Genomic DNA, 13,828 nt, shown 5'->3' on the forward strand with positions numbered 1-13,828 from the left:
ACTTTCTACTGCAACTTAAACTTTTTTCTGGTCCTCGTGGACAAATGTCTCCACATGTCTCAGGTTTGAAGGGTTTCTTCTCCAGATGTTTCAGGTGTAGATGTAGATCAGGACTCATATAAGGACACTTCAGAACAGTCCAGTGTTTGGTTCTGAGCAGTTCTTGACTGGTTTTAGTTGTGTGTTTTGAGTCATTGTCCTGTTGGAGGACCCACCACCTGCAACTGAGACCAGGCTTTCTGACTCTGGGCAGCACATTTGTCTCCAGAAGGTCTTGATGGGCTTCAGATTTCATTGTACCTGCACGGATTGAAGACACCCAGACCAGATGCAGCACCGCAGCCCCAGAACAGAACTGCAGATCAAGATGATGTGACTAAATGTGTCAAAAAGCTAATCTGTCCAAAGCTCATCTGTAAACTGCAAAACAAAAGCAACAATGCAGGGGGCCGGTGGTTCCATTGAAGCATGTTTTTCATTTGATTATTCATGTAATGTAGTAATGATTAATGATGAAGTGGTATTATAGCACAACTACATCGTAGAAATGCCAAAAACAGCAGTTAACGACAGTTTAATGGCGTTAGACTGACTGATGGTCACATCCAGTGCTGCTGGAGACTAACAAATGTGAAAAAGAGTGTTTCCATTACTATTTTGAGCTAAACTGGATTATCAATACCAGTGAGGTGAAAAAACCACCTTGGGAAAGCATGAAAAGGTTTTTGCGATATTTCGCAGTTTTTTATGATTATAGGTGTTTCCATTCCAGGTTTTTTGATATTTTGATATTTAGAATTTGCACACTTCTTGCGGTAATGGAAACACAACTTGTGTGTATTATGACAAATTCAAGACTTTTTTCATCTTTTTTTTTATCATGATTTTCTTCAAAGAGTGGAGTCCTCCTTGACCGTCCACTCTGGTCCAAACAGTGATGGATGGTCTGATCTGACACTGATAGACCTTGACCTTGGAGTCCACCTTGGATCTTGTTGAGGAATTTATCAAACCAGTTCAGAAGTCCGCTTTGTGGTTTATGAAGTTTTATTAAGCAAGCCGGCGGTGGGCGAACCTACACAGATCGTGTCTGAGTTGGTGTTCCGACCTCGAGTGATTTTGTAACAAGCTTTTTATACAAGAACAAACAACAGGAATGAACGAGTCAGTGAGAGACAGTAAAAGGTGTGATCTTTCGTCAGGAAATCCATATATGGTTCTGTCTCAGCAGAGATGCAAGACGCAGGAACTTCTGTGAGACAATAGGCCACAGACGAAAATCACCCCATGGGGTGCTCTAGTGTTCCAAGTCTGTTTGAGGCAACTTCCAAGGTGTGATAGGAAGTTGAAGCTACTTAAAATGTGTTGAGTCCAGTTCAAAGCCCTGCAGGAGGTAGGACTGGGGCAACCTGCCCCTGCAGGGGGGCCAAACTGTCACAATGCTTCATCAATCTCTTGGGTTTTCATTATCCGTCATCAGTTGTCCTCTCGTGTCCAAATCCAAGGAGGTCGTCTACAGTCCTGTTGAGCCTAAATCTCTGAATGAAATGTCCAACCGTAGTCACGGGAACATTGAGCTGCTTGGAGACGTCTTCATGTTCTTCACCTTTAACCTGCAGGTCCAGGAGGTTCTTTCTCCCCAGACAACTGTCTCTTTTACTGTCTCTGGTCAACGTGGACCAGCAGAGGGACCACTTTTAATTCTTTAAATACTCAGACTGATTGAAGATTGAAGACGTCTGTGATGTTAATCACAGGTGAATTAAATCTTCTGTGGACCAATTATATCCAATATTTTTGTCCCTATTCATTAATATTATAATGAACCACAAACAACACAATTCTAAAACAATGTCTTAGCTTTATTTGTAAGTTATTGTTCATTACTTGTGTCATTTTCAAATGATTTCAGAGACCCATTTTCTTACTTTAATGAAATGGTATACCCAGAGTAATGTTTGTAACCGTATCTCGTTATCAAGTGGTAAACATGTTTTACTGTAGGTGAAGCCGGATAAATGTGTTCAGGTCTACACTGATACAAATATTGTGCTTGATCTACTTAAAAAAAATAAGTCAACTTTTTGCATGAGATTATTATGTAGATCAAGAAAAACTAGTCTTTGTATAAACTACTTAATTTTATGTATGTAAATAATACATTTTGCAAGTACAGTCAACTTGTGTTAAGTTTACTTTATTTATCAAAATTAAGTTGACTTTCTTGCAAAAATTAAGTTTACTTACTTGCAAATGAAATTTGTACATACTAAAAATTAAGTAGTTTATACAAAGGGCCAATCCCAATTCTCCTTCACTCGCCCTTCTTTTCTCCACTCGCACTTCTTTTCTTCCCTAAGCCCTAAAAAAGAAGGGGGAGATTTTAGGGCACTTGAAATATAGGGCACTTGGCCCAGGTGCCTGTCCCAATTCTCCCCCTACCCCTCGTTTCCATCCCTAGCCTGATCAGGAAGCTGAGAGCCAAAAGCTGTTTTAATTTCAGCTGTAGCGCTGTTAATATGGCACTTATATTCCATATAAAAAAATGTGCACAGAAGTATTTACAAAAAAAAAAGTTTGCAGTGTATGTGCTGCTACTGCTGATGAGGTGTCCTGTCCACCATTTTCTCTAAAAGGTTTAGGAACCTGTCCATGTGTTCTTCATATAGTTTTGTACTTGTGTGGTTTTACTCACTTGGAAATACTTTTAAATTGTCTAATAAAACTTGTTACACAACAGTTTTCTCTTCTGGGGTTTCTCAAAGTAAGGTAATGTCTCAAATTATAAACTGTACAACGAAATCAATAGTAAAATAAGGATAGTGAGAGAATCCGCAGTAAAAAAGGCTTTATTTGCTATATTCAAATAACATTTTTAAAAAGAAAAAAAGTAAACATTGCACGCAGAACAAAGAAAGGTGCTGTTCCATATAAAAAAATGTGCACAGAAATATGTACAAAAAAAAAAATTGCAGTGTATGTGCTGCTACTGCCGATGAGGTGTCTGGTCCACCATTTTCTCTAAAAGGTTCAGGATCCTGTCCATGTGTTCTTCATTCTTTTGACATCTTCTGTCTTCTTTGGCGGCCTCAGCTTGAAGGAAGTCCTGCATAGAGAGTTTCTTTTTTGGGGGGATCGGGGGGAAAGTGGACCTGATGCCTGAAGCTTCCAGCTTCCTCTTCCAGCTGGTGAGGCAGAGCTTGAGGCCGATGTGCTGGCGTCTTCCAAAGTGTTCTGAGATAAAAAAGATGGATACACATGTTGATTACACACATGACTGGACTATCATACACACCCACAACATCATACCAGGTTCATTATCACTGTATAAATAAAAATTACCTCTGTACTTTCCTCTGAATTTGTCAGAGAGGACACCGGTGAGGATGGAGGGTCGATTATGTTCTGAAAAGAAAATAACAGTTAGATCTTCAGGTACTGTAGTGTCGTATCACTCACAATCAGGAGGAACCACCGGTCGTAGCACAAGCTAGCTATAGGAATAAGGACTGGGGAATAAGATTGTGCTTTTTTACTGCTAAACTTACCATGAGTATTTGCGTGGGATCTTCATAAGACGCCAACAAACATGGAGGCTGGATTGAAGGTCTGGACCCCAAAACCTCATGCATATCTTCGTAGAAAGGCCATGAGGCTGCTGTGGCCTCCCCACTGTCTGTCTCGGAGCGCACACACACACACACACACACACACACACACACACACACAATTTACAGAAGATTATTAATAAATACTTTACATGGATTTTTTTTTGTTAAGCATCATCTCTTCAGCAGATAATATTACTTACCATAACCATTGCTTACCTTATATATTTTTTAAAGATTTTCCCATTTTTTGCCAATTTGTGCTGTGGTCACCTTTCCCTCCAGTTCCAGCTCTTTGATGAGTTTCCTGTAACAGAAAACAGTGATGAATAGTAGTTATACCATGGTTAAGGACCCCATCACAGATATTCTGCAAGCAGATAGCTAGATCACTCACTCCCACAGTGGTTTAGCAGCATATTTCTTCTTATTGAAATTCTCCTCGTTGTTAGTCCTAAAGCTTATTAGGTGTCGGACCTGATCCGGAGTCCCTGGAATGAAATGTGATTACTGCAATGCACAAACGTCCTCGTAAAAAAAACAAACAAACAACAAAAAAAAAAAGTTTGAACTATGATAACAGGCAGCAAGCGACGTTATTACTTCGTAACCCCCCCCAAATAACGTTGCTGCCTTATAGTAATGTGAAATATACAACAAATTTGTAGAAAATATGAGAGTTAACGAGTAGTTAACAGGACACGGCAATGTTATCTACCCGACTCATCATGCAGCCACATATGCATTATCTTACGTTAACTCAGAATCGGAATCAGCTTTATTGGCCAGGTTCGAACATTGTCCAACAAGTAATTTGACTCCGGTAATTTCACTCTTTGGTATTAAAAAATAAACAATAAACAATGTGGTATTTCTATGTACTGTTAAAACATACAAAAGCACTGCGATTTTTTTAATTCCATGGGACATTATACTTACATTTGTGGGTTCAATATCCTCCTGCTCTTTGCGGTTCGCCATTTGACTCAAAAAAATGAAAAAATGCTTGCTTGCTCAAAATCGAGACGAGTCTGTAAAGCATGTTTTCCTCGGTCGGCGAGCTTTAAATAGACGCAGCCTACGGCGTAGCTTACGTAACCTACGGCGTAGCTTACGTAGGTTACGTAACCATATTCCGGCGCGATCTTAGCGAACAACGGACAAAAAAGGGATGATGTACATTCACTGAGTGAATATTATGAAAGTAAAATATCGGTTTGCGCCGAGAAATGTAATCAAAATGCATTTTTATGCAGAAACTAACTCAAAATATTGATTTTACTCCCAAAAAAACCAGAAATGTCCTCCATGTTTTTTTTTTTGATTCAGTCCACAAATGACGACGAAAAGCATTCTGGGAAATCTTCATACCCCCTCGCTCGCCAAGTCAGCATCTGAAATCCCTCGATTTGAAGGGGCTATTCTCAGCCCCTAGCCCTCGTTATGCCCCCTCCCCCTTGGTGAAAAGAGGAATTGGGACACCACTACCTTCACGGGAACGCGCAAAAGTTAGGGTTAGTGAAGAAAACGAGCGCGAGGGGGAGTATTGGGACGCACCCCAAAGACTAGTCTTTCTTGATCTACATAAAAATCTCATGCGAAAAAGTTGCCTTATTTTTTTTTTAAGTAGATCAAGGAAGATATTTTTTACTGTGGTGTTCTACTTAAACAAATAAAGCATGTTTCATCTAAACGTTGGTCAATCTGCCCAATAGATTAAAATTGTTAAAGGAAAAGTAAATACAACAAGATCATTGCTTGTTGTTTGTGTGTAAATGAAAAGATTGCCTGCACTGCAAAAACTCAAAATCTTACCAGGAATATTTGTCTTATTTCTAGTTAAAATGTCTCATTTTTAGTCAAAAAATCTCATTACACTTAAAGCAGCACAACGTAACTTTCAGCTTTTCAGAGTTTCGCTGCATCTTTTGGACAAAAGCGGTAGTGTTTTACCAGAAAGAACACTACGTTTCCCATGAGCACCAGCGCGTACTGCCGGAAAACTCCTGTCCCATTGCTGCATTTGTTTTGATGAGAGAAGACGGGACGCTTTTCTGTTTCACCAAGTGAACAGACGGAACACAAAAAAAAAGATGTTAAACTGCTGGAAAGGAACTGGAATTTACCGGGATACCTTAATGAAGGAAGCCAGGGAGCGGTATATGGAGAAAATAATGATTATTAACGGTCTGGATCCATATGAAATCCCTAAAGAACGGAGCTCCTCGTTTAGAAAGGATTTACTGCCGCAGTTCTGCACAACCCACGTCTCCGGCTATCTTGTTTAGGAGTGTTTGGCAGCTGCTTTGGTAAATGTTTGACTCGCCATTCGTTTCAATAAATTTGTATAATAGTACAACATACAGTACATGTTTTGTATTACTCTTACTTCTCTTTTCTTTTTTTCGACTGCTATATTATGCTGAAGAGACTCCGAGGCATGAGCAATATTTTTGTTTTCCTCGTGAGATTATTTTTTTCCTCTGCAGCTACAAATAAGAGTTAATATTTTTTCCTCAACAAACTAGTTTTATCTGAAGATTGGGGTTAATTGCACCGCAGAGAGCTGGCCAGCAACTGCGTTTAGCTGGTGAAGTGGGGAATAAAACCCGTGTTTTGATCCGACCCGGTCTGTGTGAGTGTTTGTGGTTTACTGTGTGGAAGGTGTTTGGTCGTTACAGCCGCGATCCAACCGAGCCGACGACTCTTTCACTCTTTTACTTTGTTATATCAGATACTTGGCCTCCGTGGTTCTGCCTCCGAGCAGGAAACCGGGGAAAAGTTAAACCATTAGGATCTTTTCCCCACGTCTGTTGTGTGTGGAGCTGCTGCAGCCACAAACAGCAACGGGTTACCAGCTTCTGCGGAGCTCTGCGCTCCACGCCCCGTCCATTTTCATCTCGACTGCGAATCGGGAAGGAGGGGGAAGTGACGTATGCCATAAAACAGTCAAAGCTGTAAAAAGTTGTAGTTTTTTAGTGTGGCAGGGTTCCTACCATGCTCCTCAAAGTTACATAGTGCCAGTGAAGGTGATACAGACCCCCCAGACCATGACAGAGGTGTCATTAAACCTGTTGGAAGTTGATGTACCATCACAATGACTCTGGAAATATGATATTAAGGTGGAAAAGTTACGTAGTGTCGCTTTAAGACAAGAGTCATTACCAGAAAAATAACTTGTCATTTGACCATTTTCACCTGTTTCAAGTAGATTTTCACTTGAAATAAGTAGAACACTCTGCCAGTGGGACAAGATTTATCTTCTCATTACAAGCAAAAAAATCTTGTTCCACTGGCAGATTTTTCTACTTATTTTAAGTGAAAATCTACTTGAAACAGGTGAAAATAGTTTTTTTTTTCCAGTGATGAGTTTTTGCAGTGTGGGATTACATAAATACTGCTTGTTAAGGAAAACATACAATGTCTTGTTTTTTGAACAAATGCAGATTAAGTTCAAAACTAGATGTATTCATGTAAAGCAACAAACTTCATTTTTAATTGTTAATACTACTGATTTAAATATGTTATATTTACATGCGTTTAAAAAGTATTTTTTTCAGTGCAGCGGGTCCACACCTGTATCTGACCAACATCTCCTCCCGTTTCCCCCTGAACTCCTCATTATTCTCTCATTATTCCTCACCCAGCTGGCCCGCGACCAGCACTGTGTGAATGTTGCTTTATTGATACAGCGTTATGAGTAAAAGCGCCGGTGAGGTGTTTCAGAGCTCCTAATAATCCTCTTACAGCATTATGCTGAGCTGCGGTCGAGCCTGCCATGCCCGGCGCCCTTGTAGCTGAAGCCCGGAGTCAGCATCTCTGTCCGGCCGCAGCTGGAGGGACGAGCTGCCGAGGAGCCGCGGAGCAGGGACCGCAGGTAGGCTGAACCCGCAACCCGCCGCCCCGCATCCCTGCCGCCTCTTCACCACACATCTCAATGGAGGAATAGAGATTTACAACCTGCAATTTGCGTCACAATTATGCCTAAATTATGGTTCCGCGTTAAATCGACTCAGAGCCTACGGCGTAGGTTACGCGGCGACGCTCACCGTACGGTGAGCGTCGCCGCGTAACCTACGCCGTAGGCTCTGCGTTGGTGTAACGCGGAACCATAAATTAGCCTTTATCCTTAATTGCCGCACAATTAAACCCAACACGGACCACAAGTCTTTGACGTGGTTGTTTCATTTTTGTTTAGATCTTAATTCACGTTTGTGGTTAATTAAACAAAACGTTTGCGTTTTGTTTAATTACATTTATTTTCATTTGGTGAACTATTACAGAACACAGTACATTATTTTTCATGTTGTTTCTGTGAGCGCCATCAGGATGTAAATAACCTACATTAATTGTCTTCTTTCTTTCTTTCTTTCTTTCTTTTTTAATTAATTACCCGGGTTTTCAGAGCGTTTTTTGTTTTCAGAAGGCTTCAATTTTGCGACAAGCCAAAGCCTGAGTGATTATGTATCCATAGCAACAGGTGACTGTCTGCATCCTCCATCTCTCTCTCCAACAAACACAACTCTCTCCCAGATTTAGTGGGGCTACTATGCTCATAGGCAGGACATTAGAAATGCGCGCACGTTCGTGATGAATTGATTTTCAGTCACGCCGTTGTCTGTTTTCAGTCCTTCCACAGGTTGAAAGCTGGCTGCCGTGAAAGATGAGACCCACTTCGTGCATGAGTGCGTGTATCTTCACCGACAGAGGCGTCTTCTGGCCACATAACGCCACAGGAGGGATGAGGGAATAGCAATGCATCTGACATAAATTCCTCTCTCCGGAGTCCCAGTGAACATGCACTCGCCTCAGAGGAGGAGACTGGTCCGCAGCCGCGTCCTCTTCTTCCTTTCGGGTGTGCTGCTGTGTTTCGTGTACACGCTGACCCTGAAGGCCAGGTTGTCCCAGCCACGGCCAAACTACCAGACTGCTGACTTTGTGGGAGCAGAGTGGGGTGAGGATGGGGATGTGGAGGTCAGCATCCGGGAGTTGGTGGCGTCCAATGAGACTGAAGACGAGGTGGAAGCACAAGCCTCGACCACCAAGCCCCCGCGGGTGATAATCGTAAACAGGACAGATATTGAAACGTGTATCTACGTAGAGCCTCAACCTCCTAAACCCCCTCCGACTCCCCCACCGGTGACCACCACCGCGGCTCCCCCACCGCCCCCACCCGAGCCCCCCCACAGGAAGGGGGACTACCCGGAGGACCTGTTCTCGGTGGAGGAGCGGCGGCAAGGCTGGGTGCTCCTGCACATCGTCGGCATGACCTACATGTTTGTGGCCCTGGCCATCGTTTGCGACGAGTTCTTCGTCCCCGCGCTGGAGGTCATCACCGTCAGCCTGGAGATCTCCGACGACGTGGCTGGGGCCACCTTCATGGCCGCCGGGGGCTCCGCCCCGGAGCTCTTCACCTCCCTCATCGGTGTCTTCATCTCCCACAGCAACGTCGGCATCGGCACCATCGTGGGCTCGGCCGTGTTCAACATCCTGTTCGTGATAGGCATGTGTGCCGTCTTCTCCCGGGAGATGCTGCACCTCACCTGGTGGCCTCTGTTCAGGGATGTGACTTTCTACATCCTGGACCTCATCATGCTCATCGTCTTCTTCCTGGATAACGTGATCCTGTGGTGGGAGAGCATTATGCTGGTGATGGGCTACATAAGCTACGTGAGCTTCATGAAGTTCAACTCTCAGATTGAGCAGATGGTCAAAAACCAGCTGAACAAGCACGTGAACACCGTCAAGGTGTGGAGCGGAGAGGAGCCAGAGAAGGTCAGTTAACACCCCACTGAGACACGTCTGGGCCTGAGGTAAAGTCCATGAGACCCTAGTTTGACATGCGTTGGTGAAAGTAGCTCCCTTTTTAACCGTACATTTACACCTCTGGAGTTATCCATCCTCCATCCCTTTCTTTCACAGGATGTGCTCGCAATTGGTGTTACAACTTTGCACTAGCCACTTCCAAAGTACAGCAAATGCAGCCTGGTATAAAGACGGGGGGGGGGGGGCAATAAAGTGGAAAGGTTGGATAATTTGACTCTGAGTTGGACCTGTCTCAGTACCCTGCATCATAGTGCAAACAAATGAAAAGACCAGTTTGGGTTTGGTTGTCTGGTTGATATTCACTTTATATGTTCTCAAGCATAGAAAGTGATTTAATTTCACAAAATGTGCCCTTTAAAGATGTAATAAGGAGTTTTTCTTCACGTTAAACTTAATTTGAAGGAATATTGGTTTAGTTTTAGCAAGCATGTAAAGAGTGTGACCTGGCAATGAGAGGGTTGTAAAACAAACTTGAGGTGTACGGGGACTTGTTGAGCTGCAAATAAGTTCCTTTGTGCTGCTTTAAATTCATGTTTTCAACAGTGGAGGTAGTTTTTCCAAGCTTAAACCACCAATATCAGCAATGATACGCAACGAGAACTTTTGGGAACATTTACAGGGCTGAAACATATTCTTGTCATGACTGAGTACTCAAACTGCTGGGAGGAAGTGTAGTTGTCTCTACCTGACTGGAGACCCTGAAGGCAGGAGTCGATGATGTCCAGCTGTCTGGGTCCACAAACAGGAACCATCTCAGCTCCTTCAGCGTTGGCCACGTCAGTCCGGCTTGTTCTTCCTTCTGTTTTCTGTAGTTGTCTTTTATTTATTGGCATTTGAAAAATGGTGAAAGTGATGCAGTATCGCCACCTGGTGGTATTGCGTGGTAGTTTACTAAGCCAGTACGTCCTACTGGCTGCATCCGTGTATATGTAGTCACAACACCTCAGGACCGAGGACGAGGTCGGCCCTGTTACAGTCCGGGTTTCACCCAGGAGCCCCACTAGCACAGCTATAGTTATTATACTTCATTCACTTCAGAATAACCAGCTGTTTCTTACTGACGTCTCAAAGTCAGGAGACGGCAACTTGAAGCTTAAGGCCTCAGACAAAGTCAAGAATGCAGCAATGATGCAGAGAAGCTTGAACACCTGACTGGCTTTGGTTTTGGTCATTGTTGAAAATATTAATGAGATTTGTCTGAAATGGTGAATTAATTAACAAAGTGTTGGTTTAAATTTGTTTTTGTCCGTGTAATAGAAATAAAACAACCCTTTGTATTCAGACAAAAAGATGGATGAGGCTGAAACGGGTGTCTCGGTAGAGTAGCTCTCAATAGACAAACATCTGTCCATGTGCAGTATGCTCCGTGTCCTTTCATCTCCGCACCGTTGGGAATGCTGCCTGCTCAAAAACACTGAAGTAGAGATGCTGAATTTTAGGTCGGAGCAGGTGACAGCCTGCGTTTGTGTGAAACTCTTTGATGCTAGTGAACTGAGAGGACTCCAGGTGTTACACACGACGGCGCAGGACATGTTTCCTTGTATCACAGCTCTGAAATACACCTTTATAACGCAGCTGTTTCAACTTAGAATTGTTTGAAGCATCGATGAACAAACAAATCAAAGGATGATTTGTTACAAAAATTCCTCCAGACTAACAGTTGAAGCTGATAAACATACCTTTCTATGTTTATTACTGCAGCATTCCTGTTTATACGAGCACATTTATATAATAATGTTGGCCCTTTTATCACCTCCCCCATCCACACACACACACACACACGCACACACACACACACACACACACACACACACACACACACACACACACACACACACACACACACACACACACACACACACACACACACACACACACACACACACACAAGAAAAATAAAAGCCATCTATTTAATATTTATTTTTATTTCCTCCCTTTTTTTAATGTGTTGATGCTGAGGTGTCATGAACTCACCCTTCAAATGTCACACACTGTGCTTTTACAGGGATTAAAAAAAAGAAAGTGTGTCTCTTTTTGATAACATGTTGAAACTGCAAAAGGTTTGGAGAAAAACCTGAACAGAACAGGCCTTTGAAGGGGGCGTGTCTTGCTGTAAGTCTCAAAAATGTAAACAATTTGTGTAAATGTAAACAAGGGTCCTAATGAAATATTTATGGCATGCAGTAGAACAGTTTCCTGTACAATTGTGTTTTACTACTACTACTGTCATTTAGCAGACGCTTTTATCCAAAGCGACTTACATCTGAGAGAACACATTAGCAATTATGGTTAAAGGGTCTTGCTCAGGGGTCCAAGGTGGTTCGTCTTGGTTGCCATTGCCGGGGCTTGAACCTGGATCCTCCCAGGCCCACCTCTGTAGCCACTAAACTACCCCGCCCCACGTCTTCACAGCTCTGTTCTCAGTAATTGGTTCTCAGCCCATGGAGGATGTGAACTCTCCTTTCCAGGCAGACACCTCGTTCTGTTCTGGACTGGAGACACTTTATCCACGTCGCTGAGCTGTGTGATGCACACAGATGCAGAGACATGACATTTTATTCTGCCACTGTTCCACCTCAGGAGGTAGCAATAGTAACCATAGTAAAATATTTTTAACTTTGATTTTTATCAGTGAAAAGCATGTGAGAAATGAAGTTGATTGATTGATTGATTGGTTGGTTGGTTGATTGATTGATTGATCGATCGATTGAACATCGTTTAAAAAAACAATAATCGAGGAATGTCTACAGATTTCATCACAACATCATAAAAAGTCCTTCCTGAGCCCTAAAAGCTCATTTTATTCTTCATTTGAGTGCATTTTATGAGATCTGAAGAAGCAATGAGTTTCCTCTGCTGGGTGTCCGGGTTCTGCCTTAGAGACAGAGTGAGACGCTCGGTAACCCGGTAGGAGCTCAGGGTAGAGCTGCTTCTCCTCCGCGTCCAGAGGAACCAGATGAGGTGGATCGAGCCTCTGGTGAGGATGCATCCTGGACGCCTCCCTGGGGACGTCCTCTCACCATGTCCCGCTGGGAGGAGACACCGGGAAGACCCAGGACACGCTGGGGGGACCTTCTCTTGGCTGGTGTGGGAACCTGACCTGGCCTGGATGGATGGATGGATGGATGGATGGATGGATGGATGGATGGATGGATGGATGGATGGATGGATGGATGGATGGATGGATGGATGGAAAAGCAAAAACAAGGGCAGAAAAGTTTAAATGTTCCCGTGTTGAAGCTGAAGTTCTGGAGATGAAGATGGAAGGCTGGATGACTTTCCTCCAAACTGGGTCTGTGACACAACCGCATCTCGACTGGGATTCTCTGGAAGAAGAGAGCTCATATCCCCATGGGTGTAAAAAAATATCGATATTGCGATATATATCGCGATACTTCTTCACTCTTCTAAAATATCGATTTGTTATATCCTAATATCGATTTATTAGGAAAAACATATTCTACATTTTTGTGTGTACAACAATGCACATTATTTTAGATATTCTGTTTCATTGACACATGTGGCTGCCAATTTCGGTGTCTATGTTCTTTATTTTATTTTCCTCATTTTTAACCTTAGTGTTCAGTGAGTGCCATGTAGCACTTATGCAATATAATTGCAAAGGCTTTTTTTTTTTACTTGATCTACAAAGAACCTATGCAATGCAGTTAAATAAAATGGAGAAGTTGTGTAAAAACAACATTTTGACTCAGTTTGTCCTCTGATCAGTATCCTCCAGTGTACATGTATAGCGATTCGTGTTTTTGACTAAGTTGACAAAGTAGAATACTTGATATATCACAATCTTACAATACGTATCGTATCGTGATACATGTATCGGGATACGTATCGTATTGTGATACATTTATCGCGATACGTATCGTATTGTGACACATGTATTGGTTCTTGCCAATACACACCCCTAGTAGAAATGGAAGCATAACTAATGAATAAATGATTTAAGAAAAGAATTTTGAAACAACACCACAGGAGGATTTTAAAAAAGGAGCCACATCAAGGCCAAAGGTTTGTGACATGCTTTTTTGATCATACCATGAAATTCATGCAGACTGTTAACTAGATTACATTTATCAGATGCTTTTATCCAAAGTGACGTACAACAGAAGTTACTAGATGTAATGCAGTATTTTCTCAGTCAAAGCAAGTACTCAGACATGTGGTAAACTCATCAGCTGCGTCTGCTTCACAGGACAGCGAGGCTGCACCTCCTCCTCCAGCTGCTCCTCCTGCTGCACCGCCAAAAGACGAGGATAAGTCCAAATCAGAAGCCGAACCGCCTCCAAGCACCCCAGCGCGCAGCATCCCACAAGCGGAGACGCAGGAGGACAAAACAAGACTCAGGGTACGAAAACCTTATCCAGAGGCCTTCCAGA

General features: G+C 42.8%; 1 protein-coding gene and 1 long non-coding RNA gene across 4 annotated transcripts in view; one reads left to right on the forward strand and one right to left on the reverse strand.

The window, feature by feature from the left end:
- Window positions 1-3,370: 3,370 nt before the first annotated feature.
- On the reverse strand, window positions 3,371-4,920 carry LOC133458275 (uncharacterized). 2 transcript variants are annotated; one of them, XR_009783933.1, is made up of 4 exons: window positions 4,548-4,920; window positions 3,882-3,915; window positions 3,549-3,676; window positions 3,371-3,405 (listed from the first exon to the last, which is right to left on the reverse strand). It is a non-coding gene; the product is annotated as an uncharacterized LOC133458275 (long non-coding RNA). The 2 variants fall into 2 exon arrangements; XR_009783934.1 differs by lacking the exon at window positions 4,548-4,920 and adding an exon at window positions 4,006-4,153.
- A 2,421-nt stretch (window positions 4,921-7,341) lies between these two features.
- Window positions 7,342-13,828, forward strand: part of LOC133458267 (sodium/potassium/calcium exchanger 1-like) — a 37,806-nt gene continuing 31,319 nt past the window's right edge. For both annotated transcript variants that reach the window (XM_061737985.1, XM_061737994.1), the window contains exons 1-3: window positions 7,342-7,485; window positions 8,237-9,383; window positions 13,645-13,797. In XM_061737985.1, the coding sequence (XP_061593969.1) occupies window positions 8,406-9,383; window positions 13,645-13,797 (1,131 nt within the window). In that variant the 5' untranslated portion in view covers window positions 7,342-7,485; window positions 8,237-8,405. The remainder of the gene's footprint in view (window positions 7,486-8,236; window positions 9,384-13,644; window positions 13,798-13,828) is intronic.

Source organism: Cololabis saira, chromosome 2, assembly GCF_033807715.1.
Source record: "Cololabis saira isolate AMF1-May2022 chromosome 2, fColSai1.1, whole genome shotgun sequence".
NCBI classification, from domain to species: Eukaryota; Metazoa; Chordata; class Actinopteri; order Beloniformes; family Belonidae; genus Cololabis; species Cololabis saira.